The sequence below is a fragment of the Micropterus salmoides genome, unplaced genomic scaffold, assembly GCF_014851395.1.
Source record: "Micropterus salmoides isolate LMB-PRFRI ecotype aquatic unplaced genomic scaffold, ASM1485139v1 Ms_hic_scaffold_7, whole genome shotgun sequence".
In the NCBI taxonomy this organism is placed as follows: domain Eukaryota; kingdom Metazoa; phylum Chordata; class Actinopteri; order Centrarchiformes; family Centrarchidae; genus Micropterus; species Micropterus salmoides.
The window spans coordinates 36059962-36078948 of record NW_024044459.1 but is presented as its reverse complement, the minus strand read 5'-3'; the positions used below and the strand labels follow the sequence as shown (position 1 = coordinate 36078948).

General features: G+C 40.3%; 1 protein-coding gene and 1 long non-coding RNA gene across 6 annotated transcripts in view; one reads left to right on the top strand and one right to left on the bottom strand.

The window, feature by feature from the left end:
- LOC119891540 overlaps window positions 1-18987 on the bottom strand; it is a 40316-nt gene that overhangs the window by 9069 nt on the left and 12260 nt on the right. Inside the window, exons 1-3 of one of the 5 annotated variants that reach the window (XM_038703258.1) lie at window positions 11556-12246; window positions 9807-9897; window positions 7452-7505 (exon numbers count right to left, since the gene is read on the bottom strand). The exons of 1 other annotated variant lie outside the window; for it this stretch is intronic. In XM_038703258.1, the coding sequence (XP_038559186.1) occupies window positions 7452-7505; window positions 9807-9897; window positions 11556-12103 (693 nt within the window). In that variant the 5' untranslated portion in view covers window positions 12104-12246. Of the gene's footprint in view, window positions 1-5064; window positions 7506-8154; window positions 9091-9806; window positions 9898-11555; window positions 12247-18987 lie in introns of those variants that run through there. 3 more of the 5 variants (XM_038703261.1, XM_038703262.1, XM_038703263.1) reach the window with 3 other exon arrangements.
- LOC119891627 lies at window positions 2939-3916 on the top strand. Its single transcript, XR_005442471.1, has 3 exons — window positions 2939-3061; window positions 3163-3218; window positions 3861-3916. It is a non-coding gene; the product is annotated as an uncharacterized LOC119891627 (long non-coding RNA).

Below are 18987 nucleotides of genomic sequence, written 5' to 3'. Positions count from 1 at the left end.
GCAGTTTGCAAAGGAAGAGTGGTCCAAAATTCCGGGTTAGAGGTGTAAGAAGCTTATTGATGGTTATAGGAAGCGATTGATTTCAGTTATTTTTTCCAAATATTAAGTTAAGGGTGCCACTAATTTTGTCCTGCCCATCTTTGGAGTTTTGTGTGCAATTATGTCCAATTTGCTTGTTTTCCTTCTTTGTTTTGTTTGTCCAATACACACAAGGGGAATAAACACGTGTATAGCAAAACATGTGTTAATGCAATACTTTTCTGTGAGAAATGTTTGATTTTCTGGAAAAATTTCAGGGGTGCCAACACTTTTGGCCATGACTGTATCATCAGACAGGAAGTATCCTTCAGATTTGGTGTTGGCATGTTGTGTGACGGCTCTGGATCTCCTCGGCCGGGCTCCGTAAGCCATGCTACGTTAAGTCTTCATCAGTGTCAGAAACGTCTTCATCACACCTGAACCAGTGATCTTTGGAGCAGTTTTAATCCCCCGCTGCAGAGCCCTCCGGTCCCGGGCCGTGCACGTCCCGTGCCAGTTAGTGATGTTTCCAGTCAGGATGCTTTCTGTTGCTCCTCTGGAAAAGCTGACAAGAACTTGGCGTGGGAATTTGGCCTTCTTAAGTTTCCTCAAGAAATACAGTTTCTGAGCTTTCTTGACCAGCGTGGGGACGTGAGACGACCACGTCAGGTTCTCTGTGATGCTGATTCCCAGGAACCCGAAACCACCTCTTCAAGGAGGTCTCGGTCCGCTTGTTTGGTCCGTGTTTGGTGCGCACCCGAGGGCGATTGCTGCATTCACACAAACGAACCGCACAAAGGGGGAAACGAACTCTAGTGCGATTCAACCCAACTAAATGAGGCAGGTCGGTCAAGTTCAACCCCAGAGAAATTCAAAACAACACTACAAACACTGCTTTATTAGTCATGTTGCTTGTGATTCTCCGCCTCAGAAACCTTTTCACATGATGAACAGAAAAGAAATAACAAATGTGAAGATTTGCACACATTTTTTTTATTCCTGACTGTGCTGAACAGGACAACACACCAAACAGCAGATTATTCTGCCCCAGCGTCCTGTCTTTGGTCTGGGACAGGACAGAGACGCTTGTTCTCCACCTCCACCTCCTCCTCCTCCTCCTCTTCCTCCTCCTCCTCTTCCTCCTCCGCCTTCATTTCTCTGGATCCATTGGTCCTAAACTGGATGAACTGACTCTGGCCCTTTTATCTTTCTATTGAATCTTCTGATCGGTGCGTTATCAGTTGTGCATGTTTGTGTTTCCACCTGCGTAGCTGTGTGCTAACTGAGCTCAACCTGTGCTGGTTGAGTGAACAGTACTGAATGTCAGTGCTTCCTCAGTAACCACATGGTGTAGGCGGTGAGACACGAAGGGATCTGTGTGTGGAGTTTAGACAAAACAGAATAAATGTGAAATTGTACTGTGGAACAAAAAGAGGCTGCAGGGTCGCGAGAGTTTACTGTGTGTAAAAAAACACCAGTGAGGAAATGCTCTTAAATACTTGGAGCAGAGATGAGTGGGACAACTTCCAAAACTACTACAAGTATACTTCTACATTTGGAAACAGTCAAGGTTGGAATAAGTATCAAGTTCGTGGCTCACAAAAGGCCAATAAGCAACACAGATGTCTGGTTGTTGCAACCGTCAGACTTCAGTTAACAGCCCGGGCTTTAATTTGCTTCAGTAACTGAACCCAACCTGCCTTTATTTAGGACAGGCCTTTAATTCTTTGTCCACAAAACTTTTACTCAGCAAAGATCCCATCAAACTGTTTATTTAAACCAGTATAAATATTACTTGTATAAAAATTAGATTATCAAATAGGCCTAACATGAATTATTCATCTGAGAGAGAGGATCTAGGCCGACCTCATGCACAGAGAGCCTCACACTAAAGAACCGGCAGCCTACGTAGTTTTTTCTTTAATGGAAAAACCTTTAGATTCTTTTCAGACTCTCTGAGGCTCCAAAGGTCGGGAGTCACCACCTTCACCAACGTCTCTCCTGTTTACCATCACGGTACATCTCAAAGAATTATACTTCGGTGCTCGTGGCTCCGTTAAATGAACTAGAGGATCTAACTGACTTTATTCTTTTTACCCGTCCCGCCCAGCAGCCTGCTCTACAGTATGAGGAGTTACCATGCTGTGCCAGACAGATTTTGCTTCTCCTTTGTCTTCTTTATTATTATTTATTTAATTATGGAGTAATTGTTAGGAATGTGGTTTTTGTGTTCATGTTTCCTGTTTAAGTTTTTGGTTCTGTGTTTCTCTGTGTAGTCTGGTTTAGTTAGTTCTTAGTCCTGTACCTTAGTTCATGTCTTAGTGTTCACTTCTGGTCTGTGTTCTTATGTGTTATTGTGCCCATGTCTAATCTGAGTCCTGTTTAGTCCTTGCTTCAGCCTGTGGTCCTTGTTGTTAATGTGTGGTGTCTCTCTGCCTGTCTGCTAGACTCTCTGTCTCTGTCTCGTTGGCGCTGGCCTCACCTGTGTTGCTCCCGCCCCGCTCGTTAGTCCCTGTGTATATGTATGCCTGCTTTTGTCTCCAGTCTTGGTCACGTCCTTGTGTTTACCTTTGTTTGGACTTTGTCTCGAGCTCCATGTAGGCCTGTTTCAGTTTAGTTTTTTGAATTAATAAATCACCATAAACTGAATCCTCTCACCTTGCCATTGTCTGCGTTTGGCTCCTCACCCCAGTCTGCACTCAGCCAACCCGTGTGAGTAATTTGCGGCGATCGCTCAGAGGAGAGGAAAGAGAGCCAGAAGAGGAGCCATGCTGGTCTGTACAAAATGGGACTCCTGTCGATCAAGCAACGCAATTCTGAGACTGTTGTGCCCTCTTCAGAGACCGGCCCCTCGACACTCGGCAGGTGGTCCGTGATCCGAGCTGTCAGCGCCAGACCCCGGCAAGATGAGAGGAGGAGGACTTTTTACATCGATGATGCTAAACTGTTATTGAGTGTTGTTAAAGGAAAGGTGATGTAACACAGCGGTAAACATGTCCCTGTCCCAGCTTTTTTGGAATGTGTTGCAGGCATCAAATTCAAAGTGAGTGAATATTTGCAAAACACAAAGTTTACTTCACTGGAATTGTGGTTGTAGTAACTGCGGTGTGTGTGTGTGTGTGTGTGTGTGTGTGTGTGTGTCAGGTGGTTGACCCAGAAGGGAGTTTGTCAGAGGAGACGAAGAACGAGACCACAGAGGAGTAAGTTTGTCTGATAAAATGAACATGTGTGCAGATTTCAAGTCTCTCTCTGGTGCCCCCCGGTGGCAGCAGCAAGAACGACACTGTGGCAGGCAGCAGTGTCCTCCCTCCGACTCTGTTTGATAGAAAGTTAAAGGAAAGTACAAAGTCTAAATTCTCTGATTCCAGATGATGTCAAAGACAATCTAGAAAGACTTTGACTTGTGAAACACTGACAGACTGAACAAGGTTTAAAAAGAGGGCGAATTGACTGACCCACATTTTTACATCAGGAGACCTGCTTCATTCAAACTCGACATGACCACCTTCAGGTTTCTTTACTTAAACTTCACTCTCCACACTTTGGTCGCTTTGGAAATCAACACATGTTGCTAAATGTGTTGTAAAAATGTCCTGAATAGTTGGAGCTCTTTGTTTCTTTTCTCCAGATGTTTCCTGAAAGCGCTGTTAGACTGAACTGTGTGATTCCTCCGTCACTGAAACCAAACTAGTGAACCCAAACAAACATCTGTGATATTATATAGTAAGATGTCAATTCTAATTAATCACTTATGATTAATTAGAATTGACTGTGTATCAGAAACGGTCGGTCACCTTTTGTTCTTTCTTCCTTCTCTCTTTGCTTCTCACTCAAGCTGTCAGTGTCAGAATTGAGGACAATAAAGCACCAGGATCTTAAATCTGTTTTTATTTGCTGTTGCTTTTAACCATCTGAAGTCTCTGCTGTAACAGATCATCCTCAGCGTTTGCTGCTCATCCTGTAAAATGCGTCTTTCAATGTTTCTAGTAGAAAATATTCTCACCAACTCTGAACAAACACATTGGGGAAATCAGAATGCAAACTGTTGCACTGGTCAAGATTCAGGCTGCACATGTGCGGCGTGATAGTGATAAATAGTTACTGTTGGTATTAAACTAATGACAAACCCACAAACTAATGTTCCTTTTTAAATGCCTTCATCAACCTAAAATCCTTATCCACACTGCCGCCTCTATCTATGGGCTGATATTTCTCACTATAATCTGAATTGCTCAACTTGACTAATTGTATAAAACTGAATTTAAATAGTATCATTTGAATTTATACTAAACTCGAATACTTCTATTCTAAAAAAAGCAACATTTCAAACAAAAGTTATTAGATTGAAACTGAATTCCAATAAACTTGAAACTAAATTTAATATTATAAAATTAAATTCAGTTGTTCCTCACTAACAATTCAACTCTGTATACTTTTACATTCAGTTCTCCGAATTCAAATTCCCTCCTTGAAATTAAATTTCAAAGTCAGAAAGACTCATCTGGTTCATTGAGGAAGAGCAATCCAGTGCAGATGAACAGAACTCCTTTTCAGCCAATCAGCACACTTGGTTTTTGACCATTTCCTGCACTCCAGAAAAAGGTGTTTGCACTGTGCTCACCATTTCACACAGAGGCCCGGTAACGTTATAAACCAGGACTCACTTTAAGACTAAAGCCCAAGGATGGATCGATACCAACTTCAGACTTTGAGCCTGTGAGTTTGGCATTTTCATGTTGCTTTACTGATTGTTATGTGTTAATCGCCCCTGTTGTCACATATAATCCTTATATTATGATTTGATTATGAAACCGTTGAACAGTAATCTGAACTGTCCATTTTGTCACAACCTGGCTCAACAGTAGGTGACAAAAGAGGGAAACCACACAGTCTGAAAATAATGCTAGATAGTTAATTAAGCAAAATATACAATTGTAGGTGTCTGTCAGATCAGTATGTACGCAGTATATGTGAGCGGAGTGTGTGGCTGTAAGAAACAAACAGAACAGAATCAGTCGTCAGACCAGGAGAAGAGAGAGACATGTCATCAAGCAATTCAAATCATTTTTATTTATATAACACCACATCACAACAGTTATCACACAGCTCTTTTTCATAAAGAGCAGGAATAGACCGTACTCTATGATATTTAAAGAAACCCAACAGTTCCCACCAAGAGCAGCACTAGGAGACAGAGGCAAAGAAAAACTTCCTTTAAGAGGCAGAAACCTGCAACAGCGGCCATAACAAGATAGTATCAGGTGTGCAAAAATTATAAAAATCAGAGCCGTCCCACTAACTACCTACCCAGAAACTTATTAACCTCAACCCTAGTCTTCATGCAGTTACTTACAGTGGGTACTTATGCACTGAAAAACACTGGAGCGAGAAAGGCAACTGCATAAACAGCAACCCCCCTCGTTTCCAGGGATGTGCCCCCGAGACAACTGCTCTAACCGCGTTCACTGCAACACTACCAAGGATTTATGAACGAATCCCAAAGGAGAAACGTTCCTTCATCCTACCAGGGAAAGCTTCAACTCCAACATGTGCACACCAAACACTAAGTTGCGTAGCCGCCATTATGGGCCAGATGCTGAAGGTCCACTGTTTATTTTGGTTTTGAAATCGCTGTAATTTTTGACAATTGTTTCAATTTCAGCTGAATCACCTTCAGTTAGATTGAATTTTTCTACAATCTCGAATACCTTTTCATCATCCAATACTGCATTATCTTTTGTATTTATCCAGAAATTATATAAATCGCCTTCTCTGTCTAGGACTTCTTTAAGTTTAGCCTTACTACTAGGGGAAGCATCTGGTGGAAGTTTTGCTGAGCCTCTAAATCCTCGTAGGTTCGGGTCAATCCAAGTACCTCCTCTTGCCATTGAATGCTTTTCAAAAAAAAACTCCAGTGATTTGCCTTGGTGTTCGCTTTCAGTCATATCCAGAGCCATAAGAGTCAGAGGAAATGTCCGGAAGTTTCTAGCAGATTCAGCTATAACTGATGCAATGAAATATGTGGTGTACCAGGCCTCCGTTTCAATGGATAGCTTAAGATTCTCTCTGTGCTGTCCAAGTAAAATACCTTTCACATATTTAGTATATATTAATTTATGTTTTTTATCATTAATGTTACTTCGAATCTGATTATATTGTTCCATGTTCACCTGGTGTTCAATACATTTCTTGACTGCTTCCCATCTGTTCTGATCTTTTTCATGGTTAAACTGTTTTCCAACTAGATGTATATACAGATTTACAGGATGAACAGCGTATATCCAGTCTTTGACCATCAGGTATGTGATTTTATCTTCTCCATCCTTTGCATAATGACGGATGATACTTCTGACATCTCTTCCTGATTTAATCACATAACACTTCGAAAGAAGATGCTTAATGTTCTGCTCATTCTCTATCCACTTTATCATACTTATTATCTTTATTATCTATTATCTTATTATCTTTATTATCTATTATCTTATTATCTTTATTATTTATTATCTTATTATCTTTTTTTTTATTCTTTCCCCTATTACAAAATTGTTTAAGTTCAAAATTTCTGTATTTATTTTTTCTGGAAGTGGCAGTTTTTCATGAAAGATAATCCAGGACAGAGCTGAAGTTTCTATACAACCAGTTTTTACATAACTGTTTAAATTTTTATAAACATCCTGGTCAATAAATATCTGTGGCTCATCAGGCCAGCTGTTTCTGTAGGTAACTTGAGTATTACTTGCCTCTCCTTTACCGCCAGGTTTTTTTTGTGTGTTCTTTTTCTTGCCCATTAGAAAGTTTCTCTCATTAGTAAAAACTACCTCTCCTCTCCTGCCAGGCTCAGTTCTGATAATTACGTCTCCGTTCCTATCGAGGGTTGCCACCACCTTCTTGCTATCATCATTATGTCTCCATCGCAGCCCTTCCTTAGAGATCTCTTGGGTGATGATCTCTCCTGTGTGTCTGACCTGCAGCACAGCACTCCTGAGGTGCAGCTCTGTCTCGATGTTGGCGGTCTCACGGAGCTCCCTCAGCAGGGTTTCAACAAACTCTTTATCTGATCCGACCTCACAGGCCACCACACTTTTATCGCCCGTCCTGAAGGTTCGTTGAATGATTTTGGCGACGTCTTGAGCCGTGTACGCTGCCAGTCTCGTCTCTCCAGAGCTGTCTCTCTCGCCGTGGCCTACCAGCGTCAGTCTGCTGTCCTCTGACAGAGGCACAGAGGCACCCTGGATCAGTTTGGGTCTCTGGTTTTTATCAAGAACGTAGACAGAGGTAACTGCTGGACGTTTCTCATAAAGAGAAGTAGCAGCTTTTCTGACAGTAGGGTCATCCTGCATAATGAGGATCTGCTGGTGGTCATACTGTGTGCTATGATCAACCGCTCTTTGTGGGATTTGGTAGCGAGAAACTGAGTCAGGTTGATTCATGACTTGGTTGTAGCTGTGGGAGATCTCCGAAGAGCTACGCAGCCTCTCTTGTATCTTCTGTTCATCAACATGAAAATATAAATAACTTAATTAGTGCAGGGCAACAATTAGAAAATGTAATTGCGATTAATCACATTATTATTGAATAAATTAAGTGAATAATGAATTTTAAAGTAGTGCAGTGCTTGTGCACTTTTAATTTCATACACTTTAAACAAATCAGGTGATTTTTACCAGCAGTATTCCCTTTAAACAGTACCAATAAAATATTTATTGTAAATCTCAACTTAAACATTTTTCTTTTATCAGGGAGCAGCACTAAACAGTCTATGTTCAGCATCAGGTTTCCCTGTAGGTGAAGTGGTCGAGCACAAGGTGTAGCAACAAGCGGGCGCGTGTCACAATCTGCCTGTCAGCCTTGCCATGTTTTGCACTTTTGAGTTTGGTCAGTTTATTATCTGTTATTTTGGTCTGTTGGGTTCGGTTGGTCTGGTCTGGTCTTGTCTGTCGTCTAGTGTTCAGTAACCCCAGTGATCCCTCTGCATGTCAGTCTCTCTGTTTTCCCCTGCTCTCTCTCGGCCTGCCTGTGTCTCATTAGTATCACCTGTGTACCTCCTCCCAGCTCGTTAACCCTGTGTGTGTGTGTGTGTGTGTGTGTGTCCAAGTTCAAGTCTTTATTTGCCAAAACGACGCAAGTCGTCTGGAATTCATTTTAGTGATTTTCATTCAGGACAGTACAAGACAATATTGGACAAAAATAACCACACATCATCATACACAATATATAGCATAAAAACAAAACAATACTAATGAGTATATATAACAGATAATCAAAAATCAGACAGAGTGCTAATACGTTTAGTGACACTGAGGAGAACGACGTAGTTGTATAGGCAGAGCAGATAAGGATTGTTGGTGTGAATTGAGGGACCTCACAGCCTGCGGTGCTATTTGAAAAACAGGTGGTTCTAGAGCTGATGCTTCTTACCCTTCTGCCTGATGGTAGAAGGCTAAAAAGAGAATTAGCATTAGGATCCACAGCCTGCTAGCGCTGCTAGCCCTCTGAAAGTCCTGCCTGATCATCCCCCTCATATGTTGGTTCCGGCATCCAGGCTGGTTGGGGACTCCAGGACATCAAGCTCTCTGGCCTCATTTTTTGATGGACTTGGCATTAGAGTCAGAGGACCAGACCAAGGACTGCTAGTCAGCCAACCAGCTAGCTGTCAGCCAGCTAGCCCCCTTCCTGCCCTGCCTTATTACCAGCCAGCTAGCGCTGCTAGCAGCCTGCCTGATCCCCGGCCTGCTAGCGCTGCTAGCAGCCTACCTAATCTCCAGCTCACTCCTGTTCCTCATGCCCCGTCGGTGGTCCGACCAGCACCAGCTCCGTTGGCGGTCCAGCCAACTCCTGTTCCTCATCCCCCGTCGGTGGTCCGACCGGCACCAGCTCCTCCTCCAACTTCTCCTCCCTGTGCTCAGTTCTCGGACCTCAGCCCAGCTGTCTCACCAGTGGACATCAGCCCAGCAGCTCCGTCCGTGGACCTCAGCCCCATTGTCCATTTGCCAGCCTTCAGTCCAGCTTGGTTACTTGAGGTTCCAGGCCTCCTACGCCGGCCTCCTCAGCTCCTGTATAGTGTGTGACCCCCTGTCACCGATCAGTCAAGTAGTGTGAACGCCACAACGACTGCAAAATTGTCATCATATGACGGCAAGTTGTGTGAATGGCATGGCCATCGGCCAACACTGAAGGTCGTATAGTCTGCACGAGCCTTTAGTATACCTTGTACTCGGGTGATGTTTGTGTTTGTAAAGCAGCTGTCTGGTTGTCAGTCTGATGTTTGCTATATGACACACAATGAATTTCCGAAAGGACCAATAAATATCTATCACCTATAAACTTGCACAGCTGATCCCGTTACTTGGGGGGGGGGGGGGGCGCTGCCAAGCAAAAGTACTTCTTAAACGACACGTTGATGAATCGTTGAAATAATCTATAGAAGCTTCAAATACTAAAATCATCATTAGCTGCAGCCCTAGTTTGACTGTATGAGTATTCAGAGCCAGTGAGCAACGGACTTTCAAAATAATAATAAAAACTTGAACTTGAAAAAAGCGTGAACGTGAAATAAAATAATAGTTGGCATTAATTAATGAATGCGTTAAACACAACAAAAACATTTTCCTCCAGCAGGAGTCCAGTACAGGTTTGTAGCCTGATATGATTTTGTTGTTGTCGTTATGGTTGTTCAAATTCAGCTTCTAGTGACACATATTTCTTACCATAGATTTAGATTCCAGTATTGAATTCAGTTCTTCTAAACTCAGTGGTGTTTACTGATTTTTCTTTTAAAATCCACCAACCTGTTTTGTGTGAGTGTCACAGGATATAAACCCCTCCTCACACTGCTGCAAAGGACACTGCAAACTCATTGGGTTTTGGTCAGTGTCCACCCTAAAAGAAGATGAACATGATATTATAGAGGCTGCGTTCACACAATAATTACACAAATTCAGTAAAACCTGATAAAGACCATGTGAAAATTTAAGGATTTAAGATTGAGAGAACTAAGAAAGAAGAATAACAACACGTAAATGAAATATTTTGATGGATTTTATAATTCATATTGACTCTAAAAGACATAATATACTGTAAGATCTTGGTCTTATTCCATTCTATGTTCGATATGTCTACTTGTGTTTTGTTTTTACTTAAACTGAATAAATATTATCGATTCATGAAGATTAGAAAACTGTGAAAAATACCTGTTCACACAAGGTGATGTCATTATGTCTTGTTTTGTTAACTAATTGTCCAAAACCAAAACATGTTCAATTTAATATAAGACAAACGAAATTATTAATAATTAGAACATTATCACTTTTGAGAGGATGGAAAACTTCAAATGTTTGGCATTTGTTCTTGGAAAATTACAATAATCAGCTACATTAATCGAATGAGACGAAGAAAAGTAGGCGACGGGTGCTCACAGTGAGACTCGTCTTTTCAGTGGTATCAACGCGGTGGTTTGGTCCGCACCACAGACTGAAAAAAACAAGTTTATAAATGTCACCCATTGCATTGTGGACTACCGTTTTGGAGCCTTGAGTTTCACATAGTTGCAGTCACCATCTTTGATTTATGGAACCACAAGTGACCATATTTGGACTAGGGGGAGGAGCTGGGGAGGGATACCATTTCTATGCCTGACAGGTTGCCGTTGACTTGTCAGTCAGCTTGTAGCCCCGCCCTAAAGCCTCCCCTGCTTCCTGGTTCCTCTAAATGGGACCATAATTTACTAAATGAACATCACGCTGTGTTGAAGAAGACTTGAAACTAGCGACTGAGACCAGAAACTCATCAGGAAAGTGTTTACTGAGGGAATAAATCAGCTGACAAGTAGAAACATTTTCTCACAGACTTCTATACAATCACACTTCTTTCTGCAGCTGCTGGAGTCGCCCCCTGCTGGTTGTTTTCAGACCCAGAGGTTCCTGCTTGTTCTGCCTGAGAGTTTGAATGCATTTTCACAGATCTGAACCAAAAAGCTTAGATGAGAACAAAGAGTAAATGCATCCTCTGCTGGATCTCTTAACTCTGGCACCATGGATGGATGTGTCCCTAAGATGAAATACAGTTCCTGTTTTCCTTTGATTAAAAACACTATAACAAACAGATGTTGAACCATGTAAAGCACAAGTACTGACAGTCACTAAATTTAACTCAATTCACAATGGTTGCAATGATATTCCAAAACAAAACAATAGAATATCATAAATGAAGGTTGACGGTTTTAAAATATTCACTCACTTTAAGCGCTTTTTGTTAATTTATTGGAACTTTTTCTAGTTGACTTAAATCATTAACTCAGATACAGTTTGACACTTTCTTCTACAGTGTTTGAAAACTAATTCAAGAAATTGGCAACTCTATAATTACTTAATTAATTAGTTAAACTAGAGCACATATGACAGAGGTTTGTTTTATCAGAGTTGTTGCACTACCAGCAGCTCATCTAAATGTGATCAGGTATTCTGGGTATGCCTGGATGTCATTGAAGATGACAAACATGGTTGGGTTGGCAGGTTTATCAAGTTTTAACACTGTCTTACAGGTCTGCAGAATTCCTAGAGCTTTTGGCGGGCGGGGTGATCAGGCCAGCTCTACCCTGGGTGAAGTCTCCGACCAGGATCCTGGCCAGATACATGCGCTTGTGCCTCATGGCGTTGGGCTTGGCGTAGCCTTGTGCCGAGTAGACCAGGTCCACTGCAAAGTAAGAGCCACTGCCGTACATTGCAGCTAGAGAAAAGGAAAAAAACAACAACATCCAGCCCGTGTTCCAACTACAGTACAATGAAAAACTGCAGACTCCAGTCAGGCCAAAAAATGTTGAACCTGGCTGCAACACAATGGTTTGGTTACCATTTTGTCCTGCATAGCTCTGGTTAAAGCCTTGTTTGTTGATGAGATGGATGAAGTTGGCTCTGGTGGCGTGGAAGAGTCGCCTCGTTATTTTGCAATGTGTATGTACACAAAGCAAAATAACTGAAATCATTGATTTTGAGGTCATCAGAATCGTGTTTGAGTGCATGTGTGTGTGATCGTGATGGATTTTGTCGTATCCTAGCGTTAGCATCGTGTTTACTGTTTTTTCTTGCATACAGTAAGAGCTCTATTTACATCCTTAATGCAAGCAGCAGGTTTTTGTAGGTAATTATATTCTGCATAAAATGAAGTGTTAACCACATGCCATGGCAGACGTGATTGTTTGCACCATTACGCGTTGGAGACGACTTCAAATTCCCTCAAGTAGCTATTTTGTGGTACGATCGCCATTATCCTCACTGCACTGCGTTAATATAAACTATGATGAACGGGTCGTGGGTCACGTCTCTCCCCTACACGATTTACTTTCATGATTAGAGAAAGTGCATTTTAAACGGGGCGGCTGATGTAGTGTAAAAGCGCTTTGAGTGGTCGACTAGAAAGGCGCTATACAAGTACGGAGCATTTAAACTTCATGTGCGCAATAAAGTCGCAACAAATATTGTGGGGTATTTGAGCAGCAAAAACAGAAAAAAACTGAAGTTATAAACTTGACATGACAGAGGAAACAGAATTCAACTTTTAGCTTCTGAAATAATTTCGACGCTCTGATGGAGGACTGATCAGGAGGACGGCTGCTGTTCACCAAAGAGTTTCTGTGTGAGAGCTTTTGGATTTGTAAAAGAACACAGAACATCATTAACTTTAGATCCTGACCGATCCTGTCGGCGTGTCAGGAGATTTTAATAATCAATGAAGTTACGCTGCTGTGCCAAATGCGTAAATGCGCACAGTGTCACAGTAATGCGCCCCTAAAGTAACAAAAACAATCGCTTTCTGCTGCCTCAATAGCAACGCGCCAACAATGTGCCTGGCCTCAGCTCATTTTAAGACCAACACTCCCATGAGCAAGATACTACTACAGGCCCTGTAGTAGTATAAAACTGGCTTCACTGCTCTCCATTCAAATCAGCGGGGTGGCTTCGCCCAGTAATAAACTATCTATGGAAACGGCACAGGATGTACTTTTGGATTATCGATACGGAGGATATCTCCATAACCCATAAAGTACATTAATAATCCTTAAGATCGGCAGACGGAAGAGTGAACTAGCTGTGTGTGTGCGCGCGCGCATGTTCACCATGAGGGGGAGAGACTCTGACCAGCGGCGACAGCGTGAGTGACAACAAAGTGTATTAACAAACAAAAAAAAATTTTTAGTGTGTATATTGACGCAGTAAATAAACAATGTTTATTTCATATTTTTCTGCTGACTTAGAGGGGAGACGCGTTCCTGGTGTGTGGGCGTCCTGAGGGCGCACACTGGACATTAGAACAGTGAGTTACTGATTTCATTCATAAAATGTTAATTCTGAGTTTCTGTGTTGGGGCAATTGTGTTCTGGATATGAATGTATGGTGTGTTTTCTGGTAAATTCAAATATTTCACCTTTTATGAACTCTCTTCTCTATTTAGAAAAGGCCACTACTACTCTAGTCTAGATTTTGTCTGTTTTATAGATTTTGTTGTCAAGGATTTAGGTCCAGAGTTCCTGTTTCGAAGTAACTGAAGTCTACCAGTGTGACTGTAAACTAGTTTATGGCAGCTGTTTACATATTGTGGTATGGTTAAATCACATAGTTGAGATCAGATGCAATAAGCAAAAGATAAGTAATAAAGTTATTCCTGTGTTTTGTATAACCACCAACTGCCATAAATCCAGTTGGGGAATAAAAGGCCATAAAAATTGTGTTTGTGTATGTATGTATGTAGAGAGAGATAGATATCATACTCACCTTTATACCACATAAACTAAAGCACAAGCAGCAAAAACTAGTAACATTTTTGTATACTTTATGTTAACTCAAAAATAATTGTATATCATATCGGATTTAAAAATGTAAATATGTTGGTACACAGACAAACAAACCTGTATGACAGAGTAATCATTGCTGTTTTCCTACCTCCACTGAACTTGACTCTGCAGCAGCCGAGCTTTCTGTACTGGGTCCAGCAACGTACTAGTTTTAAATAGATGAACACACAATTCACACAAAGGAAACCATAAGCAAGTCTGTAATAAAAGCAAATGTTCCACACTAAGAATAACTTACTGTAGCCTATGTATGCATTCATACATAGGCTACAGTACAAGTACAGTTCACTACAAATTTCCCAACTTATCTGATTTCAGTCACACGTTTCAGTAAGAGGCTAGTTATCATAACAATTAACACAAAGAAATGACTTGTGCTAATAAAATTGACGTGGGTTCTACGTCTAAAAATGACGTCACCATCTGTAGGAAATCCTGTTTTAGCCAATAGGCTGCTTTATGGTTTAAAAGCCTTAGGCAATTGTTGCCTACAGGGTTTTACAGCTACTTACTGCTTTGTTAATAAATGTGTTTATTTGCTCCCAGTCCGTTTCACACACTGTGACGCAGCCGTTAAAATAAATGAGTTTTATTTGTCTTATGTGAGGCTGAATATTATGAGCAGTGTGGTCGGGATATTATTCAACACATTCAACACACGTTAGTAGGCTACTGGAAAAACCTGTAGGCCAAGGCAACAGTAACCTGGGGTTTTTAATCACTCTCCGGAGGATTATAGACAAGAGTTTCTCCACGTCACTGCAGCAAACATAAAGCAGCCTATTAAAACAATCTGTGGGATTTCCAACAGATGGTGGTGTCATTTTCCAGAGAGCTGATTGGTCTACGCCACTAGCCTAACTTTCCATTGCAAATGCGTCATAAGTGATTATTGGCCTGTTCATAAAATAAAATAAAAATAAAAGTACCAATACCTCACTGTAGGCCTAGGCTACTGTATTGAAAATTAAGTAAAAGTATGTAAGTAGGCAGGAAAATGTAGAAATAGCCTATTAAAAACAAAAGTAGCCTACTCAAAGCAGAGAAAAAAGTCCCATATCACTGTCTACTATTATATCATTAGATTATTTTTCCTCAAGCATTAATGTAGTTGGTTGAGGTTGAACTATTTTGTATCAGACTGCAATTAATGATTATTTTAATTTTAATTAGCTGATAATTTTTTCTACATTAATCGATTGTAATAAATTCTGAAAATATGCTGTCACAGTTCCCGAAGTGACACCTTCACAATGCTTGTTTTGTCAGTCCAAACCTAAAACTGATTAAAAATACATTAACATAATCAAGTAAAAGCTGAAACCATAAAATGTTTTTACATGAAAAATGACTAATACCAATCAGTTGCCAATTAAATTTCTGTCAGTTAGCCTAACTGATGTAGTTCTGCTGGACTTGTATAAACTGTTAAGTAGCCTAATTTAATTTATAATCAAAACATCCAATTTTTTAAAGGTTTTTTTGTGAAAAGCTTTTTTTTTAAACTAGTAACTGAAGCTGTCAGATAAAGTAAAAAGTATTTAATAATTAATTAGTAGCCTAAAAGTTATTGTATGATATTATAGCCTAATGAGTTTCTACAGTTTACATGTTGTTCATGTCGCAGTGAAACTGTTTGTTTCTGTTCTTCATCAGAATGACTCGCAGAAACTTTTTTAAACTCACTGCAGGCTGCTTTCACTTTCGATTCTTCACTGAATGACGAGATCAACAGAGCTGACTCACTGAAGAATAAGGAGGCTTCAAATAGTTTAAGAACTTTACCTGGAAGAAGTTACCATAATGATGACTCATTCATTATTCAGAAATATGGTAAAATTAATATATCTAAGCTTTTTGAATACAGGACTTTTACTTTTAAAGAAGGCCTTTATTGTTTTTTCTCTCTCTCTTTCAATATATGTAATTCTAGTAGCCTGTATAGCCTCTAGGCTAATGCAAATATCTGTTGGCCTATTTAAATTAATGTTCAGTTTATTTGAGAGAGACCCCATATTAATTAGCCTGGAAACAGACAGACACTTTTCTCTTTAGACTAAAAACCGCAATTTTTGTTTAATAATTGAAAATAAGAGCCTGAGTTTGTCGTCATATTAAAATCAATGATTGATTAATTTAATGAATTTTGTTTTAGTGAATAAAATGTCAGAAAAACGACTCTAATGTCCAAATGTCCCAAAGGTTTTCAGTTTCCTGTGATATCATTTCAACATTTGAGAAGCTGGTAATAAATAATGAAATGAGGACGAATTGATTATCAAAATGCCTTCAGATTAGACTAATTACTTAATTTAACAAGGATGAAAAGTTCACGAGGTGCTCGGAATAAAATGGAAATTTAGGCATTTATAGTTTCCATGACAACCAACTAACCACACTTCTTCAATCCAATGTTTCTCTTGCAGAACATAAACAATAAGAATATTAAAGAACCAACAGCGCCACCCTGTGGAGAAACTGTTGAACTCTTCTTTTGACTTTCCAGTTTAATGGAACATGTTGATCAAATCATCACCAGGAGGATTTTATGCCTTTCTCTGTTTTTGATTTATTAATTTTCTGTCTATCAAATAATTGGCTAATTGTTTCAGCTCAACCCCTGTTATAGAACACCAGAATGATGATTAATTGCATATGCATTAAAATAAATTAATTATTATGTTTATTACATTTATTCATTTAGCTGACGCTTTTATCCAAAGCGACATACAATTGCTATTCATGTCAGAGGTCACACACCTCTGGAGCAACGAGGGGTTAAGTGTCTTGCGCACGGCCTGTGATGGTTAGGGTAAAGGGCTTCTGTCAAGAGTAACATGGCGTAAACAAGGGTCCTACAAATGCAGTTCTGGTTGTTGTCCACCTCCTCCTCTCCCTGCTCCTCCCTCCTCTTTTGAATGTCCACATGGTTCAGGCAGAGAGAAATGAAGGCGTTATGGTTTTAAAATGTTAGTTCACAAGTCCGGTTATAATGTTTGAACGATCCAGAAACACTGTAATATGTGTGGTTGTGTTGTAGGGCTTCCCCCAGCAGGTTGTGCCTTTGAGTAAGCTGACAGAGAAATAGTGAAGCAGAAACAGTAGAACAACTTTCTCCTCCATCCTCCACCCATTAGTCTGAAATAAATGTGCTGTTTACAGTTTTTTTACAACTGCTGTCACACAATTCTCTACCTAAGACACAAAAATCTAAAAGCAAAAGTTAAACACAACTACAACACAGCTGTCATCTTTTACACACAACAACTGATAATTCTGCACACTTGTTTCTAATGATGTGATCAAACCAACATGGGGTCAAGTCCCTGGCCAGCGTGGAGGCAATGTCACCCTTTGACTTTGAGCTGCACAACATTTTTGAGCGTAATGTGCTTTTCCTTTATAGTTTTCTTTGTTCTTTGGGCTTACTTGAATGTACAGATATTCAATACTGCATTACTTGCAGTACTTACAGTATACTATATATTTACTGTACTTAGTTGTGATTACTATACTTTTTACCGTTTTTACAATTGCTAATAAGTATTTTTCAATAATGAGTTCACTTTTTCAAAACTCTTCAGACTGTTAGCACAACAAAAGTCTATGTGGACCAAACTGAGACTCACTCTTGCCTTGCTGTAATACAAAATGCATTGATTTACAGTAACACAAAAGACATTCACTGACCACAGCTTTCAAAATTCAATAATCATTTTCTCACTCAGTCATCCACCAGAAAACCCATGTGTATCCACAGCCAGTTTTGCAAATGCTCACATAGTCTTTTCAAGATTGTTACAGTTTTTCTCTAATGCCTCATATTCTCAGAGCTCTACACACACACAAAAAAAACACACAATGGGCAAACTCCTGCAAAATGAAACTTTACATTCAAAACAATGTTATTTCTTCTCAAAATGGTATTTTGTTTTCAAATGACACACAAACCATCATATGAATAGATATTCATTAGAACCAGTTGAACACTGATGTGCTCAATGTAAAACACTATGATGAATGGAAAACACTTCTTCTCCATTCATCATAATGACTTGTTTTTTGTTCAGTGTTACACTTACTACAGACAGTACATACATAAGTGTGTTGTAAAATATTTGAGAATATTGTTTTTATACTTGCACACAAATACACGGTAACAAATATTTTATTTGTCCCACAAAAACAATGTACACAGTGTACATCCCATTCCCAACCAACACAAAGTTGCACATACACTACATACAAAACAACAGAAGAATTGACTGTACACAGTTACAGTAAAAAAAAAACAACCTAAAAACAAATTATGCTGCATCCTCTCTTCTGTTGCGGTCTGGTCACAGCACCTCATCCACATCACAAGCAATGTTTTCCCTGGCCAAGCAGCGGGGGAAATATGGCCTAGGATGGCGATTCCAGCCATGAAAAGCATCAGCTGCTATATCTCCACATGCATCCTCCACAGCTTGGAGAAGAGGTATACACGTTTGTGGATGTCGGTCAGACACTTTCCATCTCCAGGCAGAAAAAAATTCTTCAATAGGATTGAGGAACTGAGAATATGGAGGGAGATAAACAACTAAAAGGCGTGGGTGGGTAGTGAACCAGTTACGAACCAGAGCAGCCCTGTGGAAACTTACGTTGTCCCAAATAACAACGTACCTGAGCTGCTCTGGGCCGTCTACCTGATCTGGTGGAATGAGTGTGTTGTGTAGTGTGTTCAGGAATGTGATCAGATGGGCGGTGTTGTAGGGGCCAAGGGTAGCATGGTGATGGATGACGCCATGGTGGATAATCGCTGCACACATTGGGATGTTCCCTCCGCGCTGGCCAGGGACTTCAACAATGGCACGCTGGCCGACGACATTCCTTCCCCTCTTTGGTCTTTTTGTGAGGTTGAACCCAACCTCATCAATGAAGATGAACCGGTGCTCCACTGCAGCCACCTCTAGCTCAAGGACTCTCTGAAACACACAAGACAATATCAGAAATAGACATCATTATGATTACAATATTGAAATATGTATAATTTACTGTATACAGTGTTGAGTGTGCATCAATTGTGGGACTCACTTGCACATAGTTATATCTCAATTCTTTGACTCTTTCTGAATTGTGTT